Source organism: Callorhinus ursinus, unplaced genomic scaffold, assembly GCF_003265705.2.
Source record: "Callorhinus ursinus isolate GAN/ISIS: 27379988/994484 unplaced genomic scaffold, GSC_fseal_2.0 scaffold9, whole genome shotgun sequence".
NCBI lineage: Eukaryota > Metazoa > Chordata > Mammalia > Carnivora > Otariidae > Callorhinus > Callorhinus ursinus.
The window spans coordinates 25,393,307-25,413,254 of NW_027397071.1; the positions used below are offsets into that span (position 1 = coordinate 25,393,307).

At 34.1% G+C, this 19,948-nt stretch overlaps 1 protein-coding gene across 10 annotated transcripts in view; it reads left to right on the forward strand.

The window, feature by feature from the left end:
- ZNF644 (zinc finger protein 644) overlaps window positions 1-19,948 on the forward strand; it is a 98,359-nt gene that overhangs the window by 64,755 nt on the left and 13,656 nt on the right. For 5 of the 10 annotated variants that reach the window (XM_025872164.2, XM_025872165.2, XM_073896342.1 and 2 more), the window contains 3 exons: window positions 10,967-14,004; window positions 14,185-14,790; window positions 16,734-16,856. The exons of 3 other annotated variants lie outside the window; for them this stretch is intronic. In XM_025872164.2, coding sequence (XP_025727949.1) covers window positions 10,967-14,004; window positions 14,185-14,790; window positions 16,734-16,856 — 3,767 coding nt within the window. The remainder of the gene's footprint in view (window positions 1-10,966; window positions 14,005-14,184; window positions 14,791-16,733; window positions 16,857-19,948) is intronic. 2 more of the 10 variants (XM_073896344.1, XM_073896343.1) reach the window with 1 other exon arrangement.

Consider the following 19,948-nt stretch of genomic DNA (forward strand, 5'->3'; position numbering starts at 1 on the left):
TATCTGTCTTAGGTTTTAAAACAATTCCTGTGGTTGTGCTGTTGAGAATAGACAGTAGATTGGTAAGGGTAGATGCACTAAGACGAATTTAGGAAGCTATTGAAATAATACAGGGGAGAGATAATAGTGGATCTGGATGTAGCAGTAGTGTGAAGTGATTGGATTCTGGATGTAATTTAAAGATAGTGGCAATAGGATTTCTTGATAGTTTTGATATGAAGTGTGAATAAATGAATAAAGAAGATTGTTCCAAGGTTATTGAGCTGAACAGCTAATGGAGACGGGGAAGGTTGCAGATTTGTGTTTGGGAACTTTTTTAATGTAAGAGAAGGGTGATCTTGAAAGAGGAGATAGATAAAGAAAACTAGAATATTGTCCTTGATCTGTTGACTTTTGGGGAGAAATTTAAAGTCTCCCTCTGTGACTGTCAGTTTCCCTTAACACTCGTAGATGTTTACAATTTATGTATTTTGTAGCCATTTTGTGTGCAAAGGGATTCACAAATACTATATCTTCTTGGTGAATTGTATACTTTATTATATATGATATTCATCTTTAGCAGGTGTAGTGCTTTTTGCCTTAAATTCCATTAGATTGTTCTGATAGTAGTAATTATTAACATTTGCTTAATTTATCTTTGTATCATCTTATTTTAACCTCAACATTTCCTTTTCCTTTATAAACAACATATAGCATCTTTCAAAACAAAACAAGTATGAATGCCTTTTTCTTAATTTATAACCTTTTACTATTTGTTGAGAAGACTGATGCATTTGGACTTCTTTCTGCTTTTTGTTTTCTCTTTGCTGTTTTCTGTTGTTACTTTTTATTTCAATTTAATCAATCAAATTTACTTTTTAATTCTATAGATTTGAAATTTATATATCTTATTTCACTATTTTATTTGGTCACCCTTAACGTTTTAATACATTTTTAAAAAGATTCTCTTTGAATCAGTGTCCACTAGTCTAACCTTCCATGCTGAAATCTTTTGGGCTTCTTAGTTTCCGTATTATTACATACCATATAACTCTCTTTTCATGGTAATCCTTTTGAACAATTATCAATAGTTACTACATTTAGTTACCTTGTTTTCAGTGGTACTAAGGTATATTGATTTTTGTTTTTAAGATTTTATTTATTTGAGGGACGCCGGGGTGGCTCAGTCGGTTAAGCGCCTGCCTTCGGCCTAGGTCATGATCCCAGGGCCCTGGGATCATGACCTGAGCCAGAGGCAGACGCTTAACCGACTGAGCCACCAGGCGCCCGTTTATTTTATGTCTTTCTTTTTATATATTCTTGTCTCTGTGCTGGAGAATTACTCTGTGAGTGAATGATAAACTTTTGGAATCCTTGCTTGTCCAAAATGTCTGTATTTTGTTATGCTTGAGTGGTATACTTTAGTTACAGAATTCTGGGTTGAAAAGTATTTTCACATCTTTCACTATGATGCTGGCAAAAAATTGTAAGACTGTGGGAAAATGGTCATTCTTACACATTGGAGGTAGATATGCATATTGATAGAAATTTGGTGAATGATTTGGAAATGTGTATTAAAAATACACATGCAACTTTGAAAAATCTGTATCATTGAGATAAAAACACTACTATAAGACTATCTATACAAGGTTATTTATTGTAGCATGTATATTGTATAATCCCATTTCTATAAAGATAATTATAAAACATACATACATGTCATATGTTTGTATGAATAAGAAAAAGGAGTTGAAGGATACACCAGACTATTACTACATTGGTGACTGAAGTGGGAGAGAGTGGAAAACGTAGATGAGATAATTTATTTAGACAGATTTGTTTTTAAAATATCATTAAAAGTCTGATGACACAGGTGATGAACAATTGTGTATTATTGTTTTTTAGGTAGTCTAGTTTTTGTTTTTATCTTGTTTTCTGGAAAGGAGTAAAATCTACCTTTTATTCTTAGAGTTCTGAAATTTCCCCAGGACTTGTCAAGAGGCATGTTTTTTTCTTCATCCACTGAGCACCGATTGGGCCCTATTAATCTAAAGACTTCTGTATTTTTTGAGCTCCGGAATTTTTTTCTGTTATGTCCTCTTCTTCCCCTGGGTTTTGTTTTGTTTTGTTTTGTTTTCCTCTAATTCCTACTTGCTATAATCTGTGGATCTAAATTTCATGGGTTTTTTTTTTAACTCCCTTTTTAAGAAGTCTTTGTTCTGTAAGAATACCTCATTTCATCAGCCATATTCACTCTGCTTTTCAGCTCACCTACTGAGAGTTGTTCTGTTGTTACTGTTGTTGCTGTGTAGTGATTTTTTATTTCAAAGTTCGTCACCCTCTTGCTCAGAGCATGCTATTCTTCTTTACTTAAAACACAATAGTTTATAGAATTTGAGGATCTTAAGCATGTTTACTTTTTATTCTTCTAGTGATTAACCTTATAATTTTGATAAACATTTAAATTTATATATTTCAATCACTTGTATGAAATAATAAAAATACACTTAACACAATAATTTTAGCCATTTTCAGGACACACCTCTCCCCCACATTCAACCTTTTGGAAAATCTTTTCTGAGATGGTGAACTTAGAGGCTCTGGTGAGTGGTGAACTTAGAGGCCCTGTGCCATTACACTTGAATATTATATAATCTGTCTCTGTATAGGATTCTATACTCAAAAGGATTTTAACGCCAAACTGTTGTTATTGCACCTTTGACTTAACACTTAACTCTTGACAGTGAAAAATCTGTTGCTTTTCTGATTCATATTTTTTGGCATAAAATCTATTTTTAATTTTTTTTTGTTTTATTTGGAATTGCCATCTCCATTCTTTCCAGCAGTCCTCGTCTATCACTGTTCTAGTTTATGGTTTTGTCCACCTTGGTATATCTCTCTATTCTAGTTCATCTGCTTTCATTTCATTGACATTTTATCAGAGACAAATTAAATTCATGTTCTGATAGACCCTAAGGAACCAGAAACTCTTAAATCCCGAGTGGCCACTTCATGTCCTTTTTCCTTGGAGCACTCGGTCAAGCACTGTAATTCCCCTCTTTATTGCTTATTGAATATTGTTTTACTGAAGCCCTGCTTTATCCCTACAAGAGTGTTATTCTCATAGCCCCAGCAACTCCTAAGACATGTTTCTTCTGATAGTTTAGCTTCTGCCCATTTATCCTTAGGAGTGGTTTTAAGGTGCCAGGTATCTCCTCCCAGAATAAATTTCTGCTTGTAAGGGCTTCCTTCGTCAGTAGGAGCAGGGTACAAATTCAGTGTCATCATTCTGTAAATGAAACAAGTTTATGGCAAGGGTCAGAGGGAATTAACATTTAATGAGTAATTATTAAATGCCAGGCCCTATGCTGCATGTTTTATATTGTCTTATTTAATCCTCACAGGCCTCTTAGTAGGTTTCGTACTTACTTTATTGATGAAGCAACTGAAATTTAAGAAAAGTTGGAGTAACTTTGCCCCAAGGTGGAAGTTGTGGAGCCATTCTTCAGACTCAGGCATGTCTGCCACCAAAGAATGATTCTCTGGCTCAGTACACTATAATATTTAGCTAAAACCCTCATTTCTCTGAGGCTTTTCTTATCCGTGGTATTTTATAGAACCTTCTACCTCCTCTGAACCATAGAAAGTGTAATCCATATTACTCACTGGGGACGTAATTTATTGCCTTTTACTGATAGTGGTTTTTTATACATATGTGTCCTATATATAGTTTTCCTTAGTTAGATAGCAATACAGTAAGAAAAAAAACTGCCAGCAATACCATTTGATTAATCTTAAGAATAATTAAAATTTTCCCTCAAATAATCTCAATTTTAAATATGCTTTAGTCACCTTTTATAAAACAATAATATACTATTCATAACATTTTGGTGTTATGGATATTGGATAAATTGGAAATCACGGATTCTGTAAGTTTCTTATGGTTCAAAATTACTATTCTTGACCTTGCCATCTTTCTCTCTTTATATGAGCAATCTAGAAGGAAATTCTTTTAAATCTCACTTGTTTGAACAGAGCTATGTACATTTGATTATTGTTAAGTACTTGCATTTCCTAAATATTAGATAGTGTTTTCTTTAACATTTTGGAGAAATTTTGTAATTATTTATATTCACAATAAATAAATGTCTTTGGTTTTATAAATGAAACTCCAGAATCGAACATGTAATAACGACAACTTACTAAAAAAGTCATGGCTGGCTTGTGATTTGCCATCACAAAAATATGTTCTTTTTTTTTTTTTTTTAAGACATTGATGCAAGAGAAGTGCATCTTCCTGCATATTTTGTTTTGAGGAAAGCAGATTTCTTGTATTTGAATTTTTACCATCCTAAATGAAGATTATTGTAGAATAATGATCACTTTGGAATATTTTTCTTAGAAGATAATTGTATTTGGGGGGCTGATTTTAGAGAAATAAAAAAAGGTAAGTTGAATAAATGGTATCAGTAAGAGAGTTCACATTTAATGAAAATACTTTATAGAAAGCAAAACTTCTGGTTGTGTTTCATTTTTCTAGTTCTCAATGAGCATGTCAAACTTTCCCATCTATATATAAGTTTTGAATTTACCTACTAGAGTTTAAATGTACATAATACAGGTAAAAGGCTAAGTACTCATTACAGATTATTACAGAATTACAGAATTTTTCTTTTTACTATCTCAACCCCTGTTAATAAAATTAAATTACAATTCAGTGAAAGAATTTATTCTCTCAACCTCCTGATGTTCAGGTTTACTTCTCAGACCATAAACAGCTTTGTACTTTATAAATATGACTAATATGTGATTACTAAATGAATTAATGGAACTTTTATAATAAGAGTTTTACTTTATAAAATCTACAAAAGTTTTTTAAAAATGTACATACAGTTGAATATGTGAGGTTTCGAATTTGAAAGAGCAAAATTATTGACTATCAGAAGGAAACATTTGTTATGTTTCAGGCAGTCTTTTGAGGCCGGATTATCTCTTCTACTCTTATAAGGAATTTCTTCAAAGCCCAATTGTTTGCATTTGCAGTAATGTCACTAACTTTGATGTGCATAATCTAATGGAACTTGGTCCTGTGGAATCGTATGTGGTTGGGGCAGAAGTTTCATCTGCAACATTTGAACATTATTAGCTTTTAAGTTCCTGAACAAATTCCTAGCCTTTCCTGAAAACCGTTAGGCAAATAGACGTCTAACATTGATGCTAATTTTGTACTTAACTTCTTTTGTCATATTTCCTTATCTCTTGCTGATTACTGTCAGATATATAGGCACAGTAATTTCTTAATGGTGAAATCTCTTTGTTCTTCACAAGTATTTCAGCTTTCAAGCAGTTCGTTCCATATGCATATATAATATTTATATTACCACTTTCGGTGTTTTTATTGTCTCTGTTTTCACTTCTAATATAATTATGTTTGGTCTTCCTAGGACTTTCAACACACTTCTTTTGCATTTATTGGATACGATAGGTTAATTTTTATAAAATGTTTCAAAACTAAGCACAAAGAGCAAACTCATCATAGACTGAAGAACACTAGAAGACCCGAAGTAAAATAACAGTTAATGGCAATTAATACTCTGTTGGTAGAGGGCAGAGTTGACACACTACCTCTGGAGTGTGAAACTGACACATTTATGATTCATGTTAATTATACAATTGTAGTCACAAGTTTGCTCTGTTTGAAAAATATATAAAGAGGTTATCACTCATTTTATTAAAAAAACCACATGAATTGTTCTTGTCGGAGTCATGTGCGTATATACGTTATTTACGCTATCAAAGCTGTGATGATCATTTACCTTTTTTTCTTTAAGATAAGAAAGAGAGGGAGAGAGCGCATGAGCAGGGGCGAGGGGGAGCACAGAGGGAGAAGCAGACCCTCTGCTGAGTTGGGGAGCCCAACATGAGGCTCAATCCCAGGACCCTGAGATCCTGACCTGAGCTGAAGGCAGATGCTTAACCGACTGAGCCACCAGGTGCCCTGATGATCACTTATCTTGTTCTGACTGTATGAAAGCAATAAGCAGGCATTCCATGCTGTATATGATTTAGCATTCTCCTTTGGTTGGAACCACAATTTATTGCCTTGCCTCTTAAAATTACAAAGCTCTTCATTAGGAAATTAGCCTTCGATAAGTGAATATCCATTTGTTTTTCAACTACTCTTGCTTCTCATTATTGTATAATTTTGTCAGGTTGTTAAAATTAGGCCTTTGTAGCTTCCCTACCACCTTTTGTTCTTCTTGTAGTTACCTGCTTCTTGAGATGTGTCAGATTATGTTAAGTATTTAGTACACTCAGCATTAAGAATCATTTTGTGTTACTAGGTGTTTATGATCTAGTACCTTACTGTTTGTAACATTTTCCTATTAAATAATGAGGATTATGCATGGCATCAGGAACAAAACTATTTGGCAAGTTCAGTGTAGTTTGATGGTAGATGGTAAAATTACATAAAGATCATTAGTTTGTAATGGCAGTGCTGCATGCTGCTGGGAAGAAAGTATTATGTGCCCAGTGTATTCTTGCTTTAGTTTTCTGTTCATTATTTATGTATTTTTTTTATTTGAACTCATTAACCATTTTTTTGTATTACCAATAAAAAAAACCTTTCTGTGTAGTTTTCATGATTGCAGATAATTCTGTGGCCTCAGTGTGTTAGTTATTTAGTGCCATATCATTGTTCAAGACTCAGCTTATCAACGTATTACAATTTAACTAAAGGATTATTTCAAGTAATTATGAATTTAGAGGATTTTTTAAAGTCCACTAGTATAATTTTAACTTCCATTTTTAGCTCATTATTTCAAATAATATTAAATGTTAATAATGTAATCACCAAAAATTTAACCTATATAGTACATATCAGAGAGGATGTTAGAAATCATCTTATCCAGTCACCAGTGCCATATTACCTTCTACAGTGTTCCTGACAGTAGTCCAAGCTGCTGAGCCATTCAGTTCACTGTTGTGTAAAACAACCCTTTGCAATGTTGAGTGGTTCCTGTTTTTAGTTTATTTAATCTTGAGATGAAATCCATCTTTACGATTCAGACACATCGATCATATCTTCTTTTATATGCCACACCTTCAAACATTTGAAGATTGTTAATTGTACTGGCTAATGCTAGACTAAGCATACCAAGTTTTCTCTTTATTTCATCATGTGGCATGCTGGATACCCTTATGAATTTCTGTATTTTTTTTAGTATTTTTCTCTCAAAGATATATCCAGAGTAGGATACTGCCTGGATGATATGGTTATATAGTATACTCTGTCTTCACTTGCATTATATACTAGGTGAGGGTTGGGTATATATATTTGTACATTGTGTACAGTATATATGGACTTAAATATCACAGTAATTGTAGTTGTAGTATTTCAGTTAATTAAGATTTGTTTTGTAATTGGAATGACAGTTGTGAATGTTTTTCTCTTCTTGACCCAATCTCATATATGACTAACTGAAGTTGTCATGTGTTCTCAAGGATAATTTAAATGAAATGGGGTTTGTGAAAATCTGACAGATCTTAACTGTAACTCAGCTAGTGGGCAACATTATAATTTATTTATAGCTGTGTAATACAGCTATTAATGAGCTAATGTGGAATGAGGGCAAATTATATTTTTGTATGAAATTATACTACACGACAAAGGTTGGTATTATGTAATAAGTGCCCACAAAATATTAACCTACTTGCAATAAATACAATTAATAATGTACATAAAAGAATGAAATTAAGCTAATTTTCTATAAAACATTATTCATGAACAGAAAGTGGACAGCATAGATTTGATGACAGGAAGGTTGTATCTAATCTGAATTACTGAGTGACCTAGGAAGCTTGCTCAGAGGGATTACAGAATAATTATGTTAATATGCAATTATCACCTCATTTCTTCTGTAGTAACCTCAAGATGTAGTGTAGTGAGGGTGTTATAGCAAGTGCTGATAGTTTGCAAAAATACTGATGTTTGAAATTTCTAAGACAATAAGTCTAGCTTGAGGCATAAAAGTGATGATCTGTCATCTTGAAGACAGATCTGACCTTTGTACTATTTTTTTTTAATGCTCACAGTATATAACTACAGGCAGTTACAGCTGTAGAACTCATTATGATTTTCAAGGAACTGAAATATGTTTTATGTAGATTTAAAGTTTCATTTGCAGCTTTTTATAAAGTGTGAGAAGTTTTTTAAAGGACATTTTAAAATTCATTTAAAAAGAAAAATTCTATGGTTATATGATTACATGGAGGAGGACATAGTAATAGTATCTAAGCATTTTATTAAAATATCCTAATTAGTATAGCAAATTCACTGAAATTTAAGGAGTCCAAGCAATATAACATTAGTTTGATTATTTTAACTTATTAGTTTCTCTTTTTTGAATTTAATGATTAATGTCAACCTTCAACTATGTCCCCTACTTGGTTATATTAACATAAACTGGTGTTGATGACTCTGTTACATATATTTGACTACATAAAGATAGTTGGAAAAACTATTTGAAACAGTGTGAAATTAGCTTATAGGTTAAATGCTTTCTTGCCTACATGCTACATAACCGTCCATGAATGTAGGGAAATAATTTGTGATGTCAAAGTTCTGGATCCATTATTCACTGCAACAGATTTTGATGGTTCAGTGTTCTGCATTGTATCTCACTGCAACAGCAATGAGTTTTGAATACTGTTAAGAAAAAAATGCATTTTTAACATTTTTTAGTTAAGATATACTCTGAAAATTAAACTAGGAAAAAGTTTTTATTGTTGCTAAGATACCAGCTTACAGAGCCATTTCTTATAGCATACGTTTTAACTGGTGGAGTACATTTTTAATATTAATGTGCTAATAAATATTCTGAAAAAGAATAACCTCTATTTTTGAGAAAAGGTAATCATTAATTTGGGCGCAAGTAAGGTACATTTCTTTAGGTGTGAAGGAAAACTTTGTTAAAGACTTCATTTTGTATTTTAACAACATTTAATTTGATCTTTTGTTTTTCCTTCTGCTAGATGTGTTTTATAGATAGAAGATATGTCATATACATATATTCTATGTTTTTGAGCAAAACAGTTTGGTTATCTTTAGAATGTGAACCTTTGGAAGGCTCATATAAAGCCATTCTGGTAATGAGAATGCAGTCTCCAAGCAGACATGATATTCTCATAGTTTGTCACCCTGCTGTTCGGGGGGTACCAATGAAGTTGCTTTAAATGGGAAGCGTCTGTTCCATCTCTGAACCTCTAACACCAGAACAGATGGGTGGAACATGGAACATAGAAGGTTTTACCTCTGAGGTGGTAACAGTGAAGCCACTCATTAACACTGAATTTACCACTTCGTTAGCAACATTGCTTCCTGTTGAGAAAAGCTAATATAGGCTTTCAAATTGACTGAGTATATATTTATCTACCTCTGTGATTATAATAAATAGGAACACAAAGTAAGTGTCTTTCAGGCTAGTTTTTAAAAAATTCTGTTGTCCATATCAGATTTATGAGATTATTCCTTTTTGTATATTTTACTTTTTCTATGTAATTTAATGAGAAATGTCAGGAATGGGTAATAGTATAGCATCAAGGTTTGCTTTTCTTTTCATTGACATTTGCACACTCTTCCCCTAACACATGTTTATGTGCTGCCCATTTTTAACTTCTGTGTATGTGATGTAGAGACTCCTGCTGGGTGCTGCATTAGCACCATTTTGGGATGATATCATTGAATATGATCTTATTGGACGTCTATTTTTATTACTGTGGAAGTTTGCCAATCTCAAAACAGAATTCTGAGGCATACAAGGGGCAGAAAAATTGTTGGTATAAATAATAACGCCAAAGACAGATAGTTATAGTATTTATTTGTAATATTTATTGTATTAAAGAACACATCTTATGGAAAGAGTAAGCTCATATTTATAAGCACTTATTCTAAATTGTGAAATAAGAAAATAATTAGAAACAATTCTTTTATTCTTTAACTAGACTTAATGTTTTACGGAGCGTGTATTTGGTACCATAAAAGATATTAGAAATAATGAACTGTATTGAAAATGTTTTAATTTCTAAATATCAGATTCAGTTCTTCCTATCATAAAATAGTATTACTTGTTACACAAATTAAAAATACTGTGAAGGAAAAATGGAAGACTCTGTTCTTCACCAGAGAGCAGGAACCTAGTCTGTCTTGTTTACTGCTGGTATTCCTAATAATAAAGCAGTGCCTGGCACATGGTAAGGGCTCAGTAAATATTTGGAGAGTGAATAAACTGTACTTGCTACCATTTACAAAAGGAAAAGAAATAGGGAATTTTATGCCAGCACTTCGGATAGTTCATACCTAGGGTTGCCAAATAGCAGATTCTTTTTAAATTGTCCTTGAGGATTATTGGATATTTTGAAGGCCTTGCTGTAATTGCTGAGTCAGGAAGTCAGAACCATGATGATATTTGCATTATTTGAATGGGGTGTCTATGTTTCATAGGAAGAAAACGGTTTTTCCTCTTACATACTTTGGCTTTGATTTTGCAGTAGTATTTTTATTCATTCAACAAGTTAATACTTTATTCACCAAATACTACCTAAACACCTATGCCATGCACTGTGCAAGGTTCTAGAGATACGAGAGTGACTAGGTACAGGACCTGCCCTCAAAGAGCTTACATTCTTCCAAGGAGACAGGCAATTCCCAGTATAATGTGGCCATTTCTAATGGTGCTGTCCCTAGACGATTTGTAGATATGCAATATGGGATTGTTGCCTAGCACAAAGAAAAAAATTAACCTTTAAGATACTTTTAAAGTCTTTCACATTTTTTAAAGTGCTTCTTCCTTCTTGGAAAATTATTAGGATCTTGATATAAACAGTGGAGTTACACTAATAAAAATGTGTGCTTTGAACTCTCCATACATTCTAATAGAATTTTTTCTTTCATGCAAATCTAAATTTTTTTTCTTCCATTTTCTAGACTAAATGTGTTAAATGGGCTTGCCAACAATATGGATGATTTGAAGATAAACACCGATATTACTGGTGCTAAAGAAGAACTCCTAGATAACAACGGTTTTATCTCAGACAAAGAGAGTGGAGTTCATAAACCAAAAGATTGTCAAACATCATTTCAGAAAAATAATACGCTCACTCTGCCTGAAGAACTGTCAAAGGACAAATCTGAAAAAGCCTTAAGTGGAGGCCAGTCTACTCTATTTATACATGCTGGTGCTCCTCCTGTTTCTAGTGAAAACTTTATCATGCCTAAAGGAGCTGCTGTTAATGGACCAGTTTTACACTCCTCCTTAGCTAAGACTTCCAATATGAATAAAGGCAGTGTTTCATTAACCACTGGACAACCTGTGGATCAGCCAACAACAGAATCTTGTTCAACTTTAAAGATGGCACCTGATCTTCAACTATCTACACCGCAGAAAGCAAGTCAACACCAAGTTTTATTTTTGTTATCAGATGTAGCACATGCTAAAAATCCAACCCATTCCATTAAAAAACTACCTACCTCTGCTTCCGTTGGTTGTGATGTTCAGAATTCAGTAGGGAGTAGTATAAAGTCAGATAGCACTTTAATAAATCAAGTAGAGGTGGGTGAGGATAGTGATGATTTATTGGTAAAAGATAATTGTGTCGATACATTGACAGGAATTTCCTCAGGTACAGATGAATTTAGGTCAGAAAATGATACAAACTGGGATCCCCAAAAAGAGTTCATTCAGTTTCTTATGACTAATGAAGACACAGTGGATAAAGCTCCGGTTCACTCTAAAGTAGGTCTAGAGAAAAAGAGAAAGCGAAAAATGGATGTAAGCAAGATTACTCGTTATACTGAGGATTGCTTTAGTGATTCTAATTGTATACCCAATAAGTCAAAAATGCTAGAGGTAGACTTTCTGGAACAGAATGAAGAACTACAAGCAATAGACTCACAGAAATATGCATTATCAAAAGTGAAGCCTGAATCAACTGATGAAGACTTGGAATCTGTAGATGCTTTTCAGCATCTAATTTATAACCCAGATAAGTGTGGAGAAGACAGTTCACCCGTTCATACTAGCACTTTTCTTTCAAATACCTTAAAAAAGAAATGTGAAGAAAGTGATTCCGAGTCACCTGCTACTTTCAGCACCGAAGAGCCATCATTCTACCCCTGTACAAAGTGCAATGTGAATTTTAGGGAGAAAAAGCACCTCCACCGGCATATGATGTATCATTTAGATGGGAATAGCCACTTTCGCCATCTTAATGTCCCAAGGCCATATGCTTGTAGAGAATGTGGACGGACATTTCGAGATCGTAACTCACTTCTAAAGCATATGATCATTCACCAAGAAAGAAGACAGAAGTTGATGGAGGAAATTCGTGAATTGAAAGAACTTCAGGATGAAGGAAGAAGTGCACGACTACAGTGCCCTCAGTGTGTGTTTGGTACCAATTGCCCTAAAACATTTGTGCAACATGCTAAAACCCATGAAAAAGATAAAAGGTACTACTGTTGTGAAGAGTGTAACTTCATGGCAGTGACAGAAAATGAATTAGAATGCCATCGAGGCATTGCCCATGGAGCAGTGGTAAAATGCCCTATCGTCAGTTCTGATGTAGCCCAGAGGAAAACGCAAAAAAAGACTTTCATGAAAGATTCTGTTATAGGATCATCCAAAAAATCAGCCACCTACATATGTAAGATGTGTCCTTTTACTACTTCAGCCAGAAGTATTTTAAAAAAACACATAGAATACTTGCATTCATCATCATGCATTGATTCATTTGGTAGTCCTCTTGGACTTGATAAAAGAAAAAGTGACATTCTCGAAGAACCTATAGATATTGATAGCACTAAACCATTGATTAAACAGCAGTCAACCACATTTCCAAAGAACTCTGCTTTAAAACAAGATGTAAAGCGAACATTTGGATCATCCTCACAATCAAGTAATTTTTCCAAATTCCATAAGCGGCCACACAGAATACAAAAAGCTCGGAAAAGCATTGCCCAGTCAGGTGTAAATGTGTGCAATCAAAACAATTCTCACAAGACTGTTATGATTAAAAGCAGCACTGACCAAAAACCTAAGTATTTCCATCAAGCAGCAAAAGAAAAATCTAATGCCAAGGCAAATAGCAACTATTTATATAGACACAAATATGAAAACTACAGGATGATCAAAAAATCAGGTGAATCATATCCTCTACATTTCAAAAAAGAAGAAGCCAGTTCATTAAATTCTTTACATCTGTTCTCGTCATCAAGTAATTCTCACAACAATAGTTTCATTTCAGACCCTCAAAACTCTGACACCAAAAGGCCAGAAAGCTTCAAAGAGCATAGGCGTGTAGCTGTAAAGAGAGTAGTGAAGGAATCTAAGAAGGAAAGTTCTGTTGGAGGAGAAGACTTGGATAGCTATCCAGATTTCTTACATAAAATGACCGTTGTTGTTTTGCAAAAACTTAATTCCGCTGAAAAGAAAGATAGCTATGAAACAGAAGATGAAAGTTCCTGGGATAATGTTGAGCTAGGTGACTACACTACACAGGCTATAGAAGATGAAACCTATAATGATATTAATCAAGAACATGTGAACTTATTCCCGCTGTTTAAAAGCAAGGTGGAAGGTCAAGAGCCCGGAGAAAATGCTACCCTTAGTTATGATCAAAACGATGGCTTTTATTTTGAATATTATGAAGATGCTGGAACTAATAACTTTTTGCATGACATACATGATCCTCAGCATTTAGAAAATGCAGAAACTTCATTGTCAAAGCATAGTTCTGTTTTTCACTGGACTGATTTGTCTCTTGAGAAGAAATCATGTCCTTACTGCCCAGCAACATTTGAAACAGGTGTTGGGTTGTCAAATCATGTCCGAGGACATCTTCACAGAGCTGGATTAAGCTATGAAGCCCGTCATGTTGTATCACCAGAACAAATAGCCACAAGTGACAAAATGCAACATTTCAAAAGAACTGGCACAGGGACACCTGTTAAGCGAGTTAGAAAAGGTAAGTTTCCATGTAGATAATTTGGGTTAATATGTCTGTACTCAAATTCAAAGGATTCAAAGATTATGCTCAAATTTGGTCTTTATTAGGATCACATAATTTTATATTTCAGAGTTAATTGGCTTTAAGATGATCACTTTATAAGAAATTCTGATGTTACTCTTAAAAAATTTTTTTTAGCTATAGAGAAGTCTGAAACCACCTCTGAACACACTTGTCAGCTCTGTGGTGGTTGGTTTGATACTAAAATTGGATTATCGAATCATGTTAGAGGCCATCTGAAAAGACTTGGAAAGACCAAATGGGATGCTCACAAATCTCCGATCTGTGTTTTGAATGAGATGATGCAAAATGAAGAAAAATATGAAAAAATCTTGAAAGCATTGAACAGTCGTCGTATTATTCCCAGACCATTTGTAGCTCAAAAACTTGCATCAAGTGATGACTTTCTATCTCAAAATGTTATACCTCTTGAAGCATACCGTAATGGCCTAAAGACTGAAGCTTTATCAGTGTCTGCATCAGAAGAAGAAGGGCTGAGTTTCTTAAATGAATATGATGAAACGAAACCAGAACTGCCCAGTGGAAAAAAGAATCAGTCTCTTACACTGATAGAACTGCTTAAAAATAAAAGGATGGGAGAAGAAAGGAATTCTGCTATTTCTCCTCAAAAAATTCATAATCAAACTGCAAGAAAGAGATTTGTTCAGAAGTGTGTTCTTCCATTAAGTGAAGACAGTCCATTGATGTATCAACCACAGAGGATGGATTTGACTATGCACTCAGGTAAGAGGATGTTTATGACTGTTGTATAGAGTTTAAACACAATTTAATTATGCTTACTTGTATGGAATATTTGTAGAAAATACTTTATTAGAATCATTTTACTTAAGCTGCTTTTTTTGCAGAGCAGAGATTGGTTATACTGTCATTTCTATATAAATCATCAGTTGATGCTCATCAGCACTGAATTCTCTGTGCCTCATTTCTTGGTCAGAATGTAAGGTGAGAACAAAAACAAACAAAAAGCTGATCTGTAAAAATAAAATTTGCTATGGCTGGGGGATGGTCCTGTGGATGGGAGGGTAATATTGTTCAAAAGCGTAGCATTACTGAAATGGCATACCTGTCCTATATTTGCCAGTGCTCCGAGGTGATAATGTTTTCAAGATATAGCTGTTGGTTTTCCTTCTGCTTAGGTCAAACGAATAAACAAACAAACAAACAAACAAAAAATAGAACTCTTTAAACCGAATGGATTGGTGTCTGTTGTGTGTTGTGATTAACCCAAAGAAATGTCTCCCTCTCCAATTCCTCGTTATATTGTGGGATAGTTTGGTTTTGGAGAACTGTTATTAAGTATAAAACATTTGTTTGGGGTTTTAGATTTTACAGTGGTGGTCTAAAAGAACGGAACAGATGATCTAGGTTAGTGCTTGTGCACCAGTAGTTTTTCATTTCCAAAAGTTTGTGTGTGCTGGCAAATGATGTAGCAGATAAAAATAGCCAAACTCTATGTGTTCTTATAAGTCTGGCTTATACTTTTAGACTAGAAAAATTTTAAGTGTCTTTGTAGGTTTCTTTTGGAGGTTAAGAATGTTGAAGATGAACGTAGAGGGTCTCATAATTTAGCCCCGAGTTGAATGTGTCTAAGGTAAAAGTAACTCGTCAGTGGATTAATAATGAATACAATTATGGTAATGTTGATTTGTTTACTTTGACAGACATTGGGATAGCTCAGATATTTGTATGCAGTTTTGATTTAAGGAAAGATTACCTTGTGTTGTCAGTGGTCTGTAAAACTGTCTTGTCAAGGGTTTCTGGTTAATAGGGTTCTTTCTTTTGTATGAAGAGAATCTTTCAAAGTCAAATCTTCAACCTTTTTGAGAAGGGGAAAATGTAAGAAAGGTGTGTTAGTTGTGTTGACTAAGGTGTAGTACGCTTGAGAGATGGAAAGCGTATTTGTGGCTGATTATCATAGTTACTGTTGAAGAAACCAACTGAAAGGATTTGGGGGAGTGAGGATTGTCTTTGAAGTTAGGAGTTTCTTATTGTTTCAACATGTTTTCTTTCCTGTGATGACTAAGATGTTAGCTTGTTGATCATTTATTTAGCACAAAGATTTTAGCAAAAAACTTCAAATCATTAACTTTCATTATTGATTGCGCATTCAGGGTAATGAACATAAAATGCCCTGAATAAAATGTTGTGTCTAACAGCTGCTCAATGGTGTGTTTTACCACCTTTCCTCCCAGCCTTCATCAGAAAGCCTAATTTAGTATTGAGCCTTTTACGGTTTTGTGGGTAAAACACTTTAATTACCACTTTGTCAACTAGACTTTTTAATTCTTTTTATTGGTAATGTTGTAAGCTTTGAAACTTCTCAACTGAACTGTGCTCTTCAAATCACAGGATTGTATTTTAGGTTTAGGAAATGATCTGCGTAACACAGAAATCTGCAAGAAAGTGATAATAGGTGTTAAATCCAGAGGAGCTCAGAGGTTCAAGGCACTCCTCTTCCACATTTCCAAAGAGCATGGGTTGGCTCTAAATACTAACAACAAACTAATAATAGTTAACTTAATTCCCCCTCTTTATTTTAAGTTAAGCTAATTCAATGAACGTTTTTTTAAACCATCCTTATTGTGGTACTTTTCTTCACACTTTTAGCTAAGAAAATTTCACTTTTTGAAGTGAGAACCGGATTATAGTTTTCTTTTGAATGATAGGTATGCCTGTGAAGCTTAGAACATGTGTGCATTGCAATACGACGTTTACAAGTGCTGTTAGCCTGTCCAACCACTTACGCGCTTATGCACGAAAGAAGAGTGCTGGACTTTTGACTGGTACAGGTATGTTTGAACAGATAACACAGCAAGTCTGCTTGGTACAGTACACTTTTTTTCTCACCAGACTGGTGCTAGTTCAGATGATATTTATAGCTTTCTTTGGTAAGCACAGCTGAGACTGAATATACATTAAATTTCAGCAACTTGTAAACTGTTAGATATAATTTTAAGCAAGTTATTCTTTTTCATTTGGCTCTTATTGACTTGATTTGGGGGAAAAAAACCCAATAGAGGTGTGGAACTTTTGAGTCTACATAATTCCCATTGATTTTTAAATTATACTATTTTTGATTTTTAAATTTATTTTTGTTAGTGGATTCCAGTAAGGCACCTCTCTTTGGTAAAAAAAGATTGTAGTTCTAGCTTGAGGAAATGCTTTATTAGGAAAGGAAATTATTGTGAAATTTCAAACATGTAGCTTGATTAGAAAACTAAGGAATTTTCATTAGTTTATAGATCATATCTTTAAAGGGACAAGCCTTAATAATGGCCCATGTTGACAACTGAATAGATTTTTCTTTTAATGCTCCTAAACTATGTTTAGGATTAATAAATATAGCCAAGCACATAAATGTTAGCATGCACATTTCTGTGTTATTTTTGGTTGGTTAGCCCAGCCTTGCAGATACCTCTTCATATTGCTAGCCTGTGAAAAATTTTATTAGCTTACTCACATGTAATACTGCTTTTTACCCTACAAAATGCCTTGCTCTTTTCATTTGTAGCCTTTCAAGCTACCCTGCTTTAGCAAATCCCATTTCTCTCACGTCTTAAAATAATACCTTCTTTTCTAAATATATCCACATAAATCCTTTTGCCTAAAATTCTCCTTCCAATCTTTTTATTTCTCTTGCTCTTTTAGATCACTGCCTTCTGCTTTCTTCTAGTTGTTGTTTTCCCAACTTTGTTTTCTTCCTCGTGTCTTCCTATGGCTTACATCCAGTATGTTCTTGCTACCAAAGAAACACTTGTATTCATACTAATGTCTTTCTTTCTTCTGCTTCTTTGCTTTATCCTTCGACTTGATATACAAATGACCAGAGATGACCGTTGACTGTATTAAAAGGAGAATAGAGTGAATTTTACTTTGGGATTAGTAACCTCTTACTGTGAGGTTTTAGTTTTTATGATATTACTCCTATCTTCATCAGGCTTGGAAGGTGATTGCTGACATTAGAAGCAGGGAGGCAGTGAAAATAAAAGACTATAGAAACACAAATTCATCGTTGTTACCATAATCACTAACTTTTATTGAACTCTTACTATGTGTCAGGCGCTGTGCTGTGCAATTTGCATGCATAACATTTAACTTCACAACCACCATATGAGTTGTAGGTACAATAATTCTCTCAATTTTACAAGACACTGGGGCTTGGAGAACTTAAGCAACTTACCCAAACTTACTTAGTTATTAATAGCAAAGTTGAAAAATCAAGGCTGTCTTATCCTAGACCTGTTTGTAATACTCTTGTCTGCCACATACAGAACACAAGCAATTGGAATTCCTAAAATGAAGTTCACTTTAAGGTAGGGAGCATTCTGGTGAAGACTGAATAAATAAGAGTCTTACAAAGAATGGGGACCCAAGAAACAGGCCTGGATTAGATTTTAGAGGACTTTAAAAAATGCTTCAGTCTGACAATTCAGACAGATAATTGCAAATACTCAGGCACATCTCTCCAGTACAGATTTTGTAGGCCATTAAAAAATGGTTTTACATCATCTGAAAATCTTTCAAAACGTAGGATTAATTATTTGTAAATAACTGATCATAACTCTCCACTGACCAAGGGTGCAATCTAATGAATACTTTATTATCAAAAAAATATCATTATTAAAGAAAAAAGTAATATAGGATGAATGGGGATACATTTCTTAGGGCATCAAGAAAAAAAAAGAGGATATTACTTTTTAAATACCTTCAATACTAACCAAAATGTCAGAAGTGTTAGAAAATATAAATTGTGTTTTTGGCAGTCCTAAGGCAAAGAGAAGGAAAATGAAAAGCTGAAGAAAGTCTAGTGTGGTATTTTCCACAGCCCACACCCACTTTTAAGAAAAATAAAAAATTCATGCACCCTTTTCTTAGAAATTCTGAAACTTTCCTCCTGATATTTGAAAGCTTCTTGACCAGTAGAGCTACACGGAATATGTCTTTACTGCTTACTTATGCCAACTAAAAAGTTTATTTTAAATCAGCTTTATTAACATTTTTAATTTTCCAAATGGGAACGTTCTGTATTATAAACTCCACATGCCTATTTTCTTCCTCCATATTAGTTTTAGTGATGTCAGTCAGTGCTCCCAATCTGTAGTTTCTGGAGGGTTCCACTGGATTATTACAAGGGATTCATCAATTCATATGAGCAACAAGAATCATTTTTCAAGAATATGTAGATGTTGTTTTGATGAAAGAAATACAAAATCCTTTTTAAAAAACCTTACCTTAATCTAAGTAGATCACAAAGCTGGAACAATGTAAGGGAAAAATAGGTAGGACTAAATCCTCCATAAGAATGGCTGGTACCTAATTCAAGTAGTCTTCATTCATGTGGATTTTATTTATGTGGCCTCCTTTTGAAGAAAAAGCTTAGGTATCCCTAAGAGTAAATGCTAAAGGTCTGCATGGTTACCTAGGATAGAATAAACCCCCAAGCCTTCTTAGAAAACACCAGCGCCTAGCCTCTTCTGTAGGAACTAGCAGTCTTTTGAGGGAGGTAAATATTCTAGCTAGCCTGAAAGATCAAAAAGGATGCTCCTCTGTTTCCCCAAATAGCTGTTTACTTGATGACTCACGCAATTCTAATGTGATGGTGCTGAATCTTTTTTGGGTCATTGACCTCTGAGAATTTTGTGAAAGCTGTGGTCCCCATCCCAGAATCATGCACTTATTCATCCACAGATAAAAAGTTTTCTATATATAGATTTTGTATCCCTTGAAGGTTATCATCTATAGACCCTTCTTCCTCTGGCGGAAAGCTGAGAAAGAGGAGATGACAAAAATGAAGTAGAAAGAACACAGAACTAGGAATCAGGAGCCCTAAGAAATGTGTGTGTGTGTGTGTGTGTGTGTGTGTGTGTGTGTGTGTGTGTGT